The 12785-nt window shown below is 45.5% G+C and overlaps 1 protein-coding gene across 1 annotated transcript; it reads left to right on the top strand.

Annotated features, from left to right (window-relative positions):
- Nucleotides 1-7392: 7392 nt before the first annotated feature.
- LOC127919511 (fibrinogen silencer-binding protein-like) lies at nt 7393-10875 on the top strand. The gene is made up of 2 exons (XM_052503159.1): nt 7393-8067; nt 10196-10875. Exons 1-2 carry the CDS (start codon nt 7652-7654, stop codon nt 10785-10787), a joined length of 1008 nt encoding a protein of 335 aa, XP_052359119.1. The 5' UTR covers nt 7393-7651; the 3' UTR covers nt 10788-10875.
- The last annotated feature ends 1910 nt before the right edge of the window (nt 10876-12785 follow it).

The raw sequence follows: 12785 nt of genomic DNA, 5'->3' as shown, positions 1-12785 counted from the left end.
CCTCTACGTAACACGTAGCCAATAGCAGTTTACGCCACTTTAGCGGGAGAATTCGTCTCTGAAGAGTTGTGTATCATTGTTTTCTTGTAACTAACTGTAAAGCAGAGGCTTGCTTGACTAAACAAGTATGTATGAAACACACATTTATGCCTTATGTTATCTTTCCAACATATTGTCACAAGCTAGTTGGTTGTTATAGACGATGAGATGAAAATGTTGAAGTGTTCAAGGTAGCTCAACTAATTTGGGCTAACTAGCTACACTAACGTAAGCCAACAGTTAACGTAATGTGTCTATCTGAACCAACAATGACGTGTATAAACTCATCATTGGTATAAACCCATACATCTCATTGATCTGAAATAACTATTCAAGGGCCATGTACACTGAATGGAAGTAATATATAGCTGTTGTGTAATTCTGTTATTTAACTAGCTGCCTTTTACTAATCAGCTGCTTACTAGAACATTGATTAGCTAGTTAGCTAGCTGAATAAGGTGTTACAGTAGGGAACAAAAGCCTCCATACCCAGGACCACTAGTACTTGTTCTCCAGGGGGGCTCAGGGTTGGCTACCCATAAGCCCTCTTATAAATGTGAAATGATTAAATCAAAAATTACAAACACCCCCTCACTCAGACAGGATGCGTTGCTCAGGGGCCCCCAGCCAGGTCTTTGGTAACATGGCGAAGAAGCCCCGGTTCGTCCCTCCTGGAGCCTCCCTGGCTGGTCCTCCTGATGCCCCTGTGGGTACTCTGCTTGAACCGGAGCCTCTGGCCCCTAAACTCTCCCCGGGGAACGTGCTCTACAAGGTGAACACACGGTCCACTTCACTTTCATCCTTAGCCACAAATGTGACCCCTATTACTATTGTAGTAATTAAGCAACTAAGCATAGGAGTCATATTGGAGCTACTTCTCTCTCTAGCCGATGTGAGTAAGACCTTTAACAAATGAACATTCACAAGGCCGCAGGGCCAGACAGATTACCAGGACGCGTACTCCGTGCATGCACTGACCAGCTGGGAAGTGTCTAAACTGACATTTTCAACCTCTTCCTGACCCAGTCTGTAATACCTACATGTTTCAAGCAGACCATCATAGACCCTGTGCCCAAGAACACCAAGGTGACCTATCTAAATGACTATTGCCATGTAGCATCTGTAGTCATGAAATGCTCACATGGCTCACATCAATACCATCATCCCAGACACCCTGGATCCACTCCAGTTCGCATACCTCGCCAACAGATCCACAGATGACACAATCTGTATTGCACTCCACACTGCCCTTACCCACTTGGACAAAAGGAACACCTATGTGAGAAGGCTGTTCATTGACTAAATCTCAGCGTTTAACAACATAGTGCTCTCCATGCTCATCACTAAGGTAAAGACCCTGGGACTGAACATCTCCCTTGGCAACTGGATCCTGGACTTCCTGTCAGGTTGCTCCCAGATGGTGAGGGTAGGCAACAACATCCTCCATGCTCACCCTCAATATGGGGGCCCCTCAGGGGTGCGTGCTTAGTCCACTTCTGTACTTCCTGTTCACCCACGACTGTGTGGGTGCGCACGACTCCAACACCATTAAGTTTGCCAATGACATAACGGTAGGCCTGATCAACGACAACAATGAGACATCCTATAGGGAGGAGGTCAGAGTCAACAACCTCTCCCTCAATGTCAGCAATACAAAGGAGCTGATGGTAGACAACAGGAAACGGAGGGCCGAGCACACCCACATTCATATCGACAGGGCTGTGGTGGAGGGGCTGCATCACCACTTGGTATGGCAAATGCTTGGCATCCAACCGCATGGCACTACATACAGAGGGTAGTGCATACGACCCAGTACATCTCTGGGGCCAAGCTCCCTGCCATCAAGGATCTCTATGCCAGCCGGTGTCAGAGGAAGGCCTGAAAAATGTTCAGACTCCAGCCACCCAGAACATCGGCTGTTCTCTCTGCTACCGTACGGCAAGCACTACCAATGCACCAACAGGACCCTGTACAGCTTCTAGCCCCAAGCCATAAGACTGCTAAATAGTTTGTTTAAAAAAACAATTCAATGGTTTACATTTACATTGTAGTCATTTAGCAGACACTCTTATCCAGAGCTACTTAGTTAGTGCATCCATCTTAAGATAGGTAGGTGGAACAACCACACATCTCAGTCATAGTAAGTACATTTTTCCTGAAAGTAGCTATCAGCAAAGTCAGAGCTAGTCAGGGGGTGTTGGTTAACAAAATTATTTTTTTTGTCAACTTCTCGATACTCATTGTGTATCTATTATTTTATTATGATTTTTTTCTATTATTTCTCTGATGTGAAGTAAGTAAGCATTTCACTGTTCATCTAGACCTGTTGTTTACGAAGCATATGACAAATAACATTTGAATTGATTTGACTTCATCCAAGACTGTGTAAAGGGTTTCACTCATATTGCGACATGTGGACATTCTCAGACCTATCTAACAGTTCTCCTTCCTTGCAGGTCCAGAGGAGCCTCTCAGCCCCTGCACTGCCCCTTGCCCTGCCTGTGAAGGCCTTCAACCTGGCTAAGAGCAGCCCCCAAGCCCCAGGCCTGTCCAGAGCTCTAGCCAGGTGCTAGGTGCAGCAGACAGTAAGAAGAACGAGCTAGAGCCTGAAGACCCTTCCTTTACAGAGGAGAACACTGGAGACCCAGCTGGTGAGTCAGACATGGGAGGATGGGAGGTGGGGTGGGTTGTGGTGGTGGCACAGTAAATGGTTGCCATTGAAACCAGGTATTCCTGGTGTAGATCTAATGCATTTAAATGTGGAGCAGTACTTCTGGTAAGCTTTGGATTTACTCTCCATGTCAAAAGCAGAAATTCTGGTGATGAAAATCACAGATTTATAAAGCAACAAAGTTACTACAAACCAACGATGATGGTAAGAATAGTCAGGAACATTTTGTGTGCCATAAGAAATGCAGTATATTAACTATGTAGCATATATTGTTTCCATTTCACTGCTGATGTTCTGAAACATTGTTTGAAAGATGCTGGGATTTTGTATAGGTTAACGATTGAGTTTAAGACCCAAAAATGGTGAGGCACGGGTAGGAACTGTATTTTTCCTATTAAAATAGGGATATTTTTTATTTAAGCAGGCAAGTCAATTAAGAACATACAGTGCCTTCAGAAAGTATTCAGACTCCTTGACTTTTTCCGCACTTTGTTACGTTACAGCCTTATTCTAAAATGGATTAAATAAAAACAAATCCTCAGCAATCTACACACAATACCCCATAATGACAAACCGAAAACAGGTTTTTTCAAAATTTTAAAAATTTATACAAAATTTAAAACCGATACCTTATTTACATAAGTATTCATACCTTTGCTATGAGATTTGAAATTGAGCTCAGGTGCATCCTGTTTCCATTGAGCATCCTTGAGATGTTTCTACAACTTGGAGTCCACCTGTGGTAAATTCAGTTGTTTGAACATGATTTAGAAAGGCACACACCTGTCTATGTAAGGTCCACAGTCAAAGGAATTGTCCGTAGAGCTCCGAGACAGGATTGTGTCGAGGCACAGTTCTAGAGAAAGGGTACCAAAACATTTCTGGAGCATCGAAGGTCCCCAAGTACACAGTGGCCTCCATCATTCTTAAATGGAAGAAGTTTGGACTCTTCCGAGAGCTGGCCACTCGGCCAAACTGAGCAATTGGGGAAGAAGGGCTTTGGTCAGGGAGGGGACCAAGAACCCGATGGTCACTCTGATAGAGCTCCAGAGTTCTTCTGTGGAGATGGGAGAACCTTCCAGAAGGACAACCATCTCTGCAGCACTCCACCAATCAGTTATCTATGGTAGAGTGGCCAGACGGAAGCCACTCCTCAGTAAAAGGCACATGACAGCCTGTTTGAAGTTTGCCAAAAGGCAACTAGAGATTCTCAGACCATGAGAAACAAGATTCTCTGATCTGATGAAACCAAAATGTAACTCATTGGCCTGAATGCCAAGTGTCACGTCTGGAAGATACCTGGCACCATCTCCAGTGAAGCATTATGGTGGCAGCATCATGCTGTGGGGATGTTTTTCAACGGCAGGGACTGGGAGACTAGTCAGGATCGAGGCAAAGGTGAACGGAGCAAAGTACAGAGGTCCTTGTTGAAAACCTGCTCCAGAGCTCTCAGGACGTCAGACTGGGGTGAAGGTTCACCTTCCAACAGGACAACGACCTAAGCACAAAGCCAAGACAATGCATCAGTGACTTTGGGACAAGTCTCTGAATGTCCTTGAGTGGCCCAGCCAGAGCCCGGACTTGAAACTGATCAAACATCTCTGGAGAGACTTGAAAATAACTGTGCAGCAACGTTCCCCATCTAACCTGACAGAGCTTGAGAGAGGATCTGCAGAGAAAAAATACAGGTGTGCCAAGCTTGTAGCGTCATACCCAAGAAGACTTGAGGCTGTAATCGCTGCCAAAGGTGCTTCAACAAAGTACTGAGTAAAGGGTCTGAATACTTATGTAAATGTAATAATTGTAATATTCTAAAAACCTGTTTTTGCTTTGTCATTATGGGGTATTGTGTGGAGATTGATGAGGAGAAAAAAAAGTGATTTAATCCATTTTAAATTAAGGCTAACATAACAAAATGTGGAAAGAGTCAAGGGTCTGAATACTTTCTGAAGGCACTGTATACTTATTTACAATGGCGGCTTAGCAAGAGGCAAAAGGGCTAAACTTTCCAGTTTGAGTGTGTTTTGCAGCTTGTTCCAGTCGCTAGCTGCAGCGAACTGAAAAGAGCAGTGACCCAGGGATGTGCGTGCTTTGGGGACCGTTATCAGAATGTGACTGGCAGAACGAGTGTTATTTCTATTGTTTTATTTACCTTTATTTAACTAGTCAGTTAAGAACAAATTCATATTTTACAATGATGGCTTACCCCGACAAACCCTCCCCTAACCCGGACGACACTGGACCAATTTGTGCGCCGCCCCTATGGGATTCTTGACCACGGCCAGTTGTGATACAGCCTGGGATCGAACCAGGCTCTGTAGTGACGCCTCTAGCACTGAGATGCAGTACCTTAGATCGCTGCACCACTCGGTAGGGTTGCTGTAGGTATCTCAGATGGGGCAAGTGAGGGCTAAGAGGGTTTTATAAATAAGCATCAACCAGTGGGCCTTGCACTGGATATACAGAGACTGCCAGTTTACAAAGTGCCGGGATGTGTCCTATAAGGAGCATTGTTGGCCGACTGGTAAAGAACATCTAGCTGCTCGAGAGTACCTTTACCTGCCGATCTATAAATGACATCTCTGTAGTCTAGCATGAGTAAGATGGTCATCTGAATCAGGGTTAGTTTGGCAGCTGGGTGAAAGATGAGTGATTACGATAGAGGAAACCAAGTCTAGATTTAACCTTTGGGTTATTTCCAATGTGGTCCTTGATGTAAAAAGATAGGAAAAGATGCTACGACCTCCGACAAGACATCAAACATGCAAAGGACAATATAGGAGGACGGTGGAATCTATTGCATCGGCTCCGACGTCGTCATATTTGGCAGGGCTTGCACCCGATAACACATTACCTAGGGAAACAGCCATGAGTTGCCTAGCGATGCAGAACTCCCAAACGAGCTCCATGCCTTCCGTGAAAGCCCCTGTTTTTCCAGATGACTGAGATCTCGCTCTCCGTAGCCGATGTGAGTAAAATGTTTAAACAGGTTCACAATCACAAGGCCGGAATACCAGAGCGTGTTCATCAAAGCATGCGCTGACCAGCTGGCAAGTGTCTTAACAGAAATGTTCAATCTCTCCTTGTCCCAGACTGGAATGTCAACATGTTTCAAGCTGACCACCATTGTCCCTGTTTCTGAGATCTCCAAGGTAACCTGCCTAAATGACTGTAGTCTTGTGGCACTCACATCTGTAATTATGAAGTCCAAGGCTGGTCATGACACACATCAACACCATCATCACAGACACCCTACACCCACTCCAATTCACATACCATCCCAACAGATCCACAGATGATGCAATCTTGCACTTCACACTGCCCTTCCACCTGGAGGGGAAATAACTGACAATGCTGTTCATAGACTACAGCTCAGTGTTCAACACCGTAGTCCCCCTCCAAGCTCCTCACCAAGCTAGGGACCCTGGGACTGAAACCTTGGACTGAACCCCTCCCTCTGCAACTTAACCACAAAGCACTACAGAGGTTGGTGCGGCAACCCAGTGCATCACTGGGGCCATGCTCCCTACCATCCAGGACCTCTATATCAGAGGAAGGCCTGAAAAATTGCCAAAGACTCCAGCCACCCTAACCATAGACTGTTTACTCTGCTACTGTCTGGCAAAACGGTATTGGAGCGCCAGCTCTCAGACCCACAGGCTCACTTAAAAAGCTGTTAATTTTTGTCAGTCTGATTTAGGCCTTAGCCGATACTCGTTGGTGTATTTTAGTTATGACTACAAATTAAATTATTTTTTATTTGCAAACCCTCACGTGTGCCAGAATATTTTATGCCACTTAACACCTATTTGTGGTTAGAATTTTTCCTTGAAACCAAGATCATGTATATGCTGCTTTAGAAAGGAAATGCAGCAAACTGAAATGGCCTTTCTAAGGTGAGGGACATTTAGTCTATCCATTTAGGACTGGCAGGGATTTATTTGATGCTCTGGCTTGGGCTTCAGGGAAACAAACACACACTGAATGAAGCCTAGCCAACTGTAACAAGCCTATGTTTTAATGACAGCAGGTCCAGCATTATGCAAATGAGCGTGGGTAGTGCAGCGGCAGCGAGGCAGATTAGAGCTGTGCCTGGGATCAGTGAGCACACGCGCTCTATCCCCTCCCTCCCTCTCAGAGCAACTAGTGCCTCTGTCTGTCTCTCCTTTCTCCGCATTTCCTCTCTCTTTAGCTTTTCACTAGTTTTCCCCTCATTCTGATGTTCCCGTCGGCGGATGATTCGTGTGTTTCTCTTTGAGAAGCAGCTCTGATTTTCCTTTGTGTAAAAAATAATAATCGCGCATTCACGGACTCGCGCTGCGCGCACACCGCTCCAGTTAAACCAGCGCCGTTTCCTCTTTTCTAGTTAAACGGAAATAAGAATAAAGAAAAATGCATCTTTACAATTTCATCGGTATTTCCCCATGTAAGCTACACACTCCCCCGTATGTTAGTATTTGGTGTATAGCAGGTAGAACGAGCGCTGGTTTGAGGTTTAGAGAGACCGGGCTGTAAGTAGGTCGGGCTGGGTTTAAGGCTTTAGCCTGCGTCAGCCTAAGCTGGGAGGAATTCACCCAAAGCCCTCCGCGGTAGGCGGGGGCCTAAACGAGGCTGGCCTAGTTAAGCCTGATTCTTATTGTTGCCCGTGTGTGTTGTGTAACACAGAGCAGAGAAGACTCGGATGAGAGAGAGTACATGCGTTAGACAGACTGTTTGATTGAGAATCCATGACGGGGGAGAAAGAAGAGGGACAAGGAAGAGAGTGAGTGAGAGTTAAACCAGTATTAGCCTGAGCCTCATCACAACAGAAAGAAAAGGGAGGTAGAGAACCAGACCAAATCTCAAAAGAAGGAGAGGAAAAGAAACAAGATATTGTGTTGAGTTAGTGCTGGTGTCTAGGCCTGGCTCGGTCCAGTCTGGTTCCCTGGGCTATGTTCTAAGATGGCGTCTGGCTCCGTCTACATGTCGTCCAGTATGGTGGGTAAGGCTCGCTCCTCCAACTTCACCCTGTCTGAGAAACTGGACCTGCTGAAGCTGGTCCGCCCACACATTCTCATCCTGGAGGAGCACACCAACAAGCACGCTGTCATCGTGGACAAGAACAAGTGCTGGGACACAGTGTCTGATCAGTACAACGTCCTGGGGGGGGACAGGCCCCCCCGCACTGCCCAGGGCCTACGCACCCTCTACAAGAGGCTGAAGGAGTCGGCCAAACAGGAAGTGATGCAACGGAGACACGCCCAGCCAGAGTACAGAGGAAGTATATCTGAACCAACCAGGAGAGTGATGGAGATGATACCTCACCTTTTCCGTCACGGAGCTATTCACCATGATAAAGACCCAGCGACGATGCACAGGTGAGACACACACACACACACACACACACACACACACACACACACACACACACACACACACACACACACACACACACACAGGCTGCTCTGTACAGCTCAGAGGTGAGGGGCTGCTATACTAGTAATTAGAGGGAGGGTTTGCACTCTACTAGAGAAGGAGGGGCTGATCTGTAGAGCTCTACTAGTAACTAGAGGGGAGGGGTTTCTCTGTAGAGCTCTACTAGTAATTAGAGGGGAGGGGCTGCTCTACTTGTAACTAGAGGAGAGGGGAGAGCTGTTCTACTAGAGGGGGAGGGGATGCTATGTGGATTTGGCTCTACTAGTAACGAGAGGGAGGGGCTGCTCTGTGGAGCTCTACTAGTAATTATAGGGGAGGGGCTGCTCTGTAGAACTCTATTAGGGAGGGGTTGCTCTGTGAACTGAACACAGAGCTAACCTCAATCAGTTTACACATGCACACATACACACTCCTCATGCTCACACTCTTGACCTCAGAACAACCTCAATTCGTCAGGGCATGGGCTCTACAAGGTGTTCCACAGGGATTATGGACCATAGTTGTGTCTGGTTGACTGGATGTCTTTGGGTGCTGGACCATTATTGATACACGGGAAACTGTTGAATGTGAAAAACCCAGCAGCATTGCAGTTCTTGACACGTACAGGTGCACCTGGCACCTACTACCATACCCTGTTTAAAGGTTCTTACATTTTATGTCTTGCCCATTCATCCTCTGAATGGCACACATTCTCAATTGTCTCAAGGCTTAAAATCCCCCTTTAACCTTTCTCCTCCCCCTTTTCATCTACACTGATTTCAGACAGATTTTTAAAAATGACATCAATAAGGTATCATAGTTTTCATCTCACCTGGTTAGTCTGTCATGGAAAGAGCATTTGTTCTTAATGTTTTTGTATACTCAGTGTATAATTTATTATTATATGATAGTTCCAGTTGCTGAGACAACAAATAAAATGTGAGTTTGCACCTCACACGTCACATTTACAGCACCTCACGTCATTTACAGCACCTCACACGTCGCGTTTACAGCACCTCACACAATCGCGTTTACAGCACCTCACACGTCGCGTTTACAGCACCTCACACGTCGCGTTTACAGCACCTCACACGTCGCGTTTACAGCACCTCACGTCACGTTTACAGCACCTCACACGTCACGTTTCAGCACCTCACACGTCGCGTTTACAGCACCTCACACGTCACGTTTACAGCACCTCACACATGGCGTTTACAGCACCTCACACGTCGCGTTTACAGCACCTCACACGTCGCGTTTACAGCACCTCACATGTCGCGTTTACAGCACCTCACACGTCGCGTTTACAGCACCTCACACGTCACGTTTACAGCACCTCACCGCGTCACGTTTTACAGCACCTCACACGTCACGTTTACAGCACCTCACACGTCACGTTTTGGCACCTCACGTCACGTTTACAGCACCTCACACGTCACGTTTACAGCACCTCACACGTCGCGTTAACAGCACCTCACACGTTTACACCTATCACCCCATTCACTCTGTCCAGTTCAAAATATATTTGAGTTGTGGAGATGAGTCTATCAAACCTGCTTTTCAGAGGCAGAAAGTCAATCTAGTCAATTCACATTTGAAACGTAGGAGAGGTATTAGCCCACAGTAGGAGAATGCATTCTTTAGCAAAGTATGATGGTCATGAAAGGGTTTTAAGAAGAGCGTTTTTGACCATCCCGAAGACCCGGTTGTGTTTCTACACGCTGGTCTTCTACACCTGCATTTCTTGTTGTTTTGGGGTTTTAGGCTGGGTTTCTGTACAGCACTTTGTGACATCGGCTGATGTAAAGGGCTTTATAAATCCATTTGATTGATTGAATACTCTCAATACCCCCCCCACCTAGTGCCACTTATACATGTATGGCTGTAGTAATAAAGCTGTATTCTATTCCATATTGTCTCTGTAGGGTGATGTATAATGAGACAGTAATAAAACTGTATTCTATTCCATATTGTCTCTGTAGGGTGATGTATAATGAGACATTAATAAAGCTGTATTCTACTGTTAATCTGCAGGGTGATGTAGAATGAGACAGTAATAAAGCTGTATTCTATTCCATATTCTCTCTGTAGGGTGATGTATAAGCATGACTCTCCCATGGAGCAACCTGGCAGCAGCTCCTCCCTCCCAGACTACCCATCAAACCCCGTCACCCACCACCTGGACCAGGATGTGGTCAGGCTGGACCAGGATGTGGTCAGGCTGGACCAGGATGTGGTCAGGCTAGACCAGGACGTGGACGTGAAGCCTCCGCCAGACCTGACCATCCTCTCCACCCGTGTGGGGGTGGTGCTAGGAGGAGAGGGGGCGGAGGAGGAAGATGAGGACTTGGGCAGTGTCCATGGTTATGACGGCTCCCTCTCTCCCTGCCCATCCTCTGTCGTCCTGCCCCTCTCCACCTCACCCGTTCCACTGCAACGTGACCTTTACCCTCATGACCACTACCCCCGCTGTGACCCTGACAGGCTCCGTCCCCTTCAGCTGGCCAAGGAGGAGCACGAGCAGATCATGACCAATCACAGAAAGATGGGCGTATACCTGGAGGAGAAGAGGGAGGGGCTAAAGAGGAAGCAGGAACTGGAGGAGGAGCTCCTGAGAGCAAAAATCAAAGTAGAGAAACTGAGGGCAGCCAGGCTGAGACATGGACTACCACTGCCCCTATAACTAACACACCCATGGCCTGACTGGACTGAGCATATGGAACTCAGGAGGATGCTCTGAACTGTTTCTATGTCTGTGTTTAGCGTGTGGAAGAGGGTTTGGCCTGAGAAATCATGTTTGTGTGATGAGCAGTGAGTTTGAAGGAGGATTTAAAAGGTCCAATGCAGCCTTCTCAATCTCAAATAATTTCTGGGTAAAAATGAATTACATTACTGTGATTGTTTTCTATTAAAATGCTCAAAAAGAGACAAAAATAGATTTTTGCAAAGTTAAATTTCTCAAGTAAAATTTTGCTAGGATTGTCTGCGAGTGGTCTGAGTGGGGAGGGAAAACTGATAACAAACTATTATTGGCTGAACGGTTTCAGCTCTCTTTCTTATTGGTCTATTAACACATTTATGGTGATGTCACCAGGCAGGCCAAAACTCCATCCCACCAAAACAGGCTGAAATTTCAGCCAATCTTTTCTAACATCTCTTATGCTAAAAAGGCACTATCATAGTTTTCACCATTTCACAGTATTCCAATCTCATAGTGTGGAAATATACAGGACCAGTCAAAGTTTGGACACATCTACTAATGGAATTGTACTATTTTCTACATTGTAGAATAGTAGTGAAGACATCAAAACTATGAAAAAACACATATTTAATTTTTTTTCAACAAACACACATTGCACTAAAAAGTGTTCTTCGACGTAGCCACCCTTTTGTCTTGATGACAGCTTTGCACACTCTTGGCATTATCTCAACCAGCTTCATGAGGAATGCTTTTCTTACAGTCTTGAAGAAGTTCCCACAAATGCTGACTACTTGTTGACTGCTTTTCCTCCACTCTGAAGTCCAACTCATCCCAAACCATCTCAATTGGGTTGAGGTCAGGTGATTGTGGAGGCCAGGTCAGCTGATGCTGCACCATCTCTCTCCTTGGTCAAATAGCCCTTACACAGCCTGGAAGTGTGTTTTAGGTCATTGTCCTGTTGAAATACTAATGATCGTCCCACTAAGCGCAAACCAGATGGGATGGCGTATCGCTGCAGAATGCTGTGGTAACTATGCTGGTTAAGTGTGCCTTGAATTCTAAATTAATCACAGATGGTGCTTTGCTCATGACACTATCACACCTCCTCCTCCATGCTTCACGGTGGAAACCACACATGCGGAGATCATCCATTCACCTACTCTCGTCTCACAAAGACATGGCGGTTGGAACCAAAAATCTCAAAATTGGACTCATCAGAGCAAAGGACAAATTTCCACCGATCTAATGTCCATTTCCCGTGTTACTTTTTTGGGCAAAGAATCTTCTTATTGGTGTCCTTTAGTAGTGGTTTCTTTGCAGAAATTAGACCATGAAGGCCTGATTCAAGCAGTCTCCTCTGAACAGTTGATATTGAGATGTCTGTTACTTGAACTCTGAAGCATTTATTTGGGCTGCAATTTCTGAGGCTGGTAACTCTAATGAACTTATCATCTGCAGCAGAGGTAACTCTGGGTCTTCATTTCCTGTGGTGGTCCTCATGAGCCAGTTTCATCATAGTGCTTGATGGTTTTGCGACTCCACTTGAAGAAACTTTTCAAAGTTCTTAATGTTCCCTATTGACTAATCTTCATGTCTTAAGTAGTAGTGGACTGTCGTTCTCTTTGCTTATTTGAGCTGTTCTTGCCCATAATATGGACTTGGTCTTTTGCAAATAGGGCTATCTTACTGTATACCCACCTCTACCTTGTCCCACCTTACAACTGATTGGCTCAAACGCAATGAGAAGGAAGAAAATGGTTTAACAAGGCACACACTGTTAATGGAAATGCTTTCCAGGTGACTACCTCATGAAGCTGGTTGAGAGAATGCCAAGTGTGCGAACCTGTCAAGGCAAAAGGTAGCTATGTTTTAAGAATCACAAATATATTTGATTTAACACTTTGTTTGTTTACTACATGTCTACATTTCATAGTTTGGATGTCTTCGCTATTATTCTACAATCTAGAAAATAGTAAAAAT

Source organism: Oncorhynchus keta, unplaced genomic scaffold (genome assembly GCF_023373465.1).
Source record: "Oncorhynchus keta strain PuntledgeMale-10-30-2019 unplaced genomic scaffold, Oket_V2 Un_contig_1684_pilon_pilon, whole genome shotgun sequence".
NCBI lineage: Eukaryota > Metazoa > Chordata > Actinopteri > Salmoniformes > Salmonidae > Oncorhynchus > Oncorhynchus keta.
Note: the sequence above shows the minus strand (reverse complement) of the source record. Positions and strands in the feature narration are given on the sequence as shown.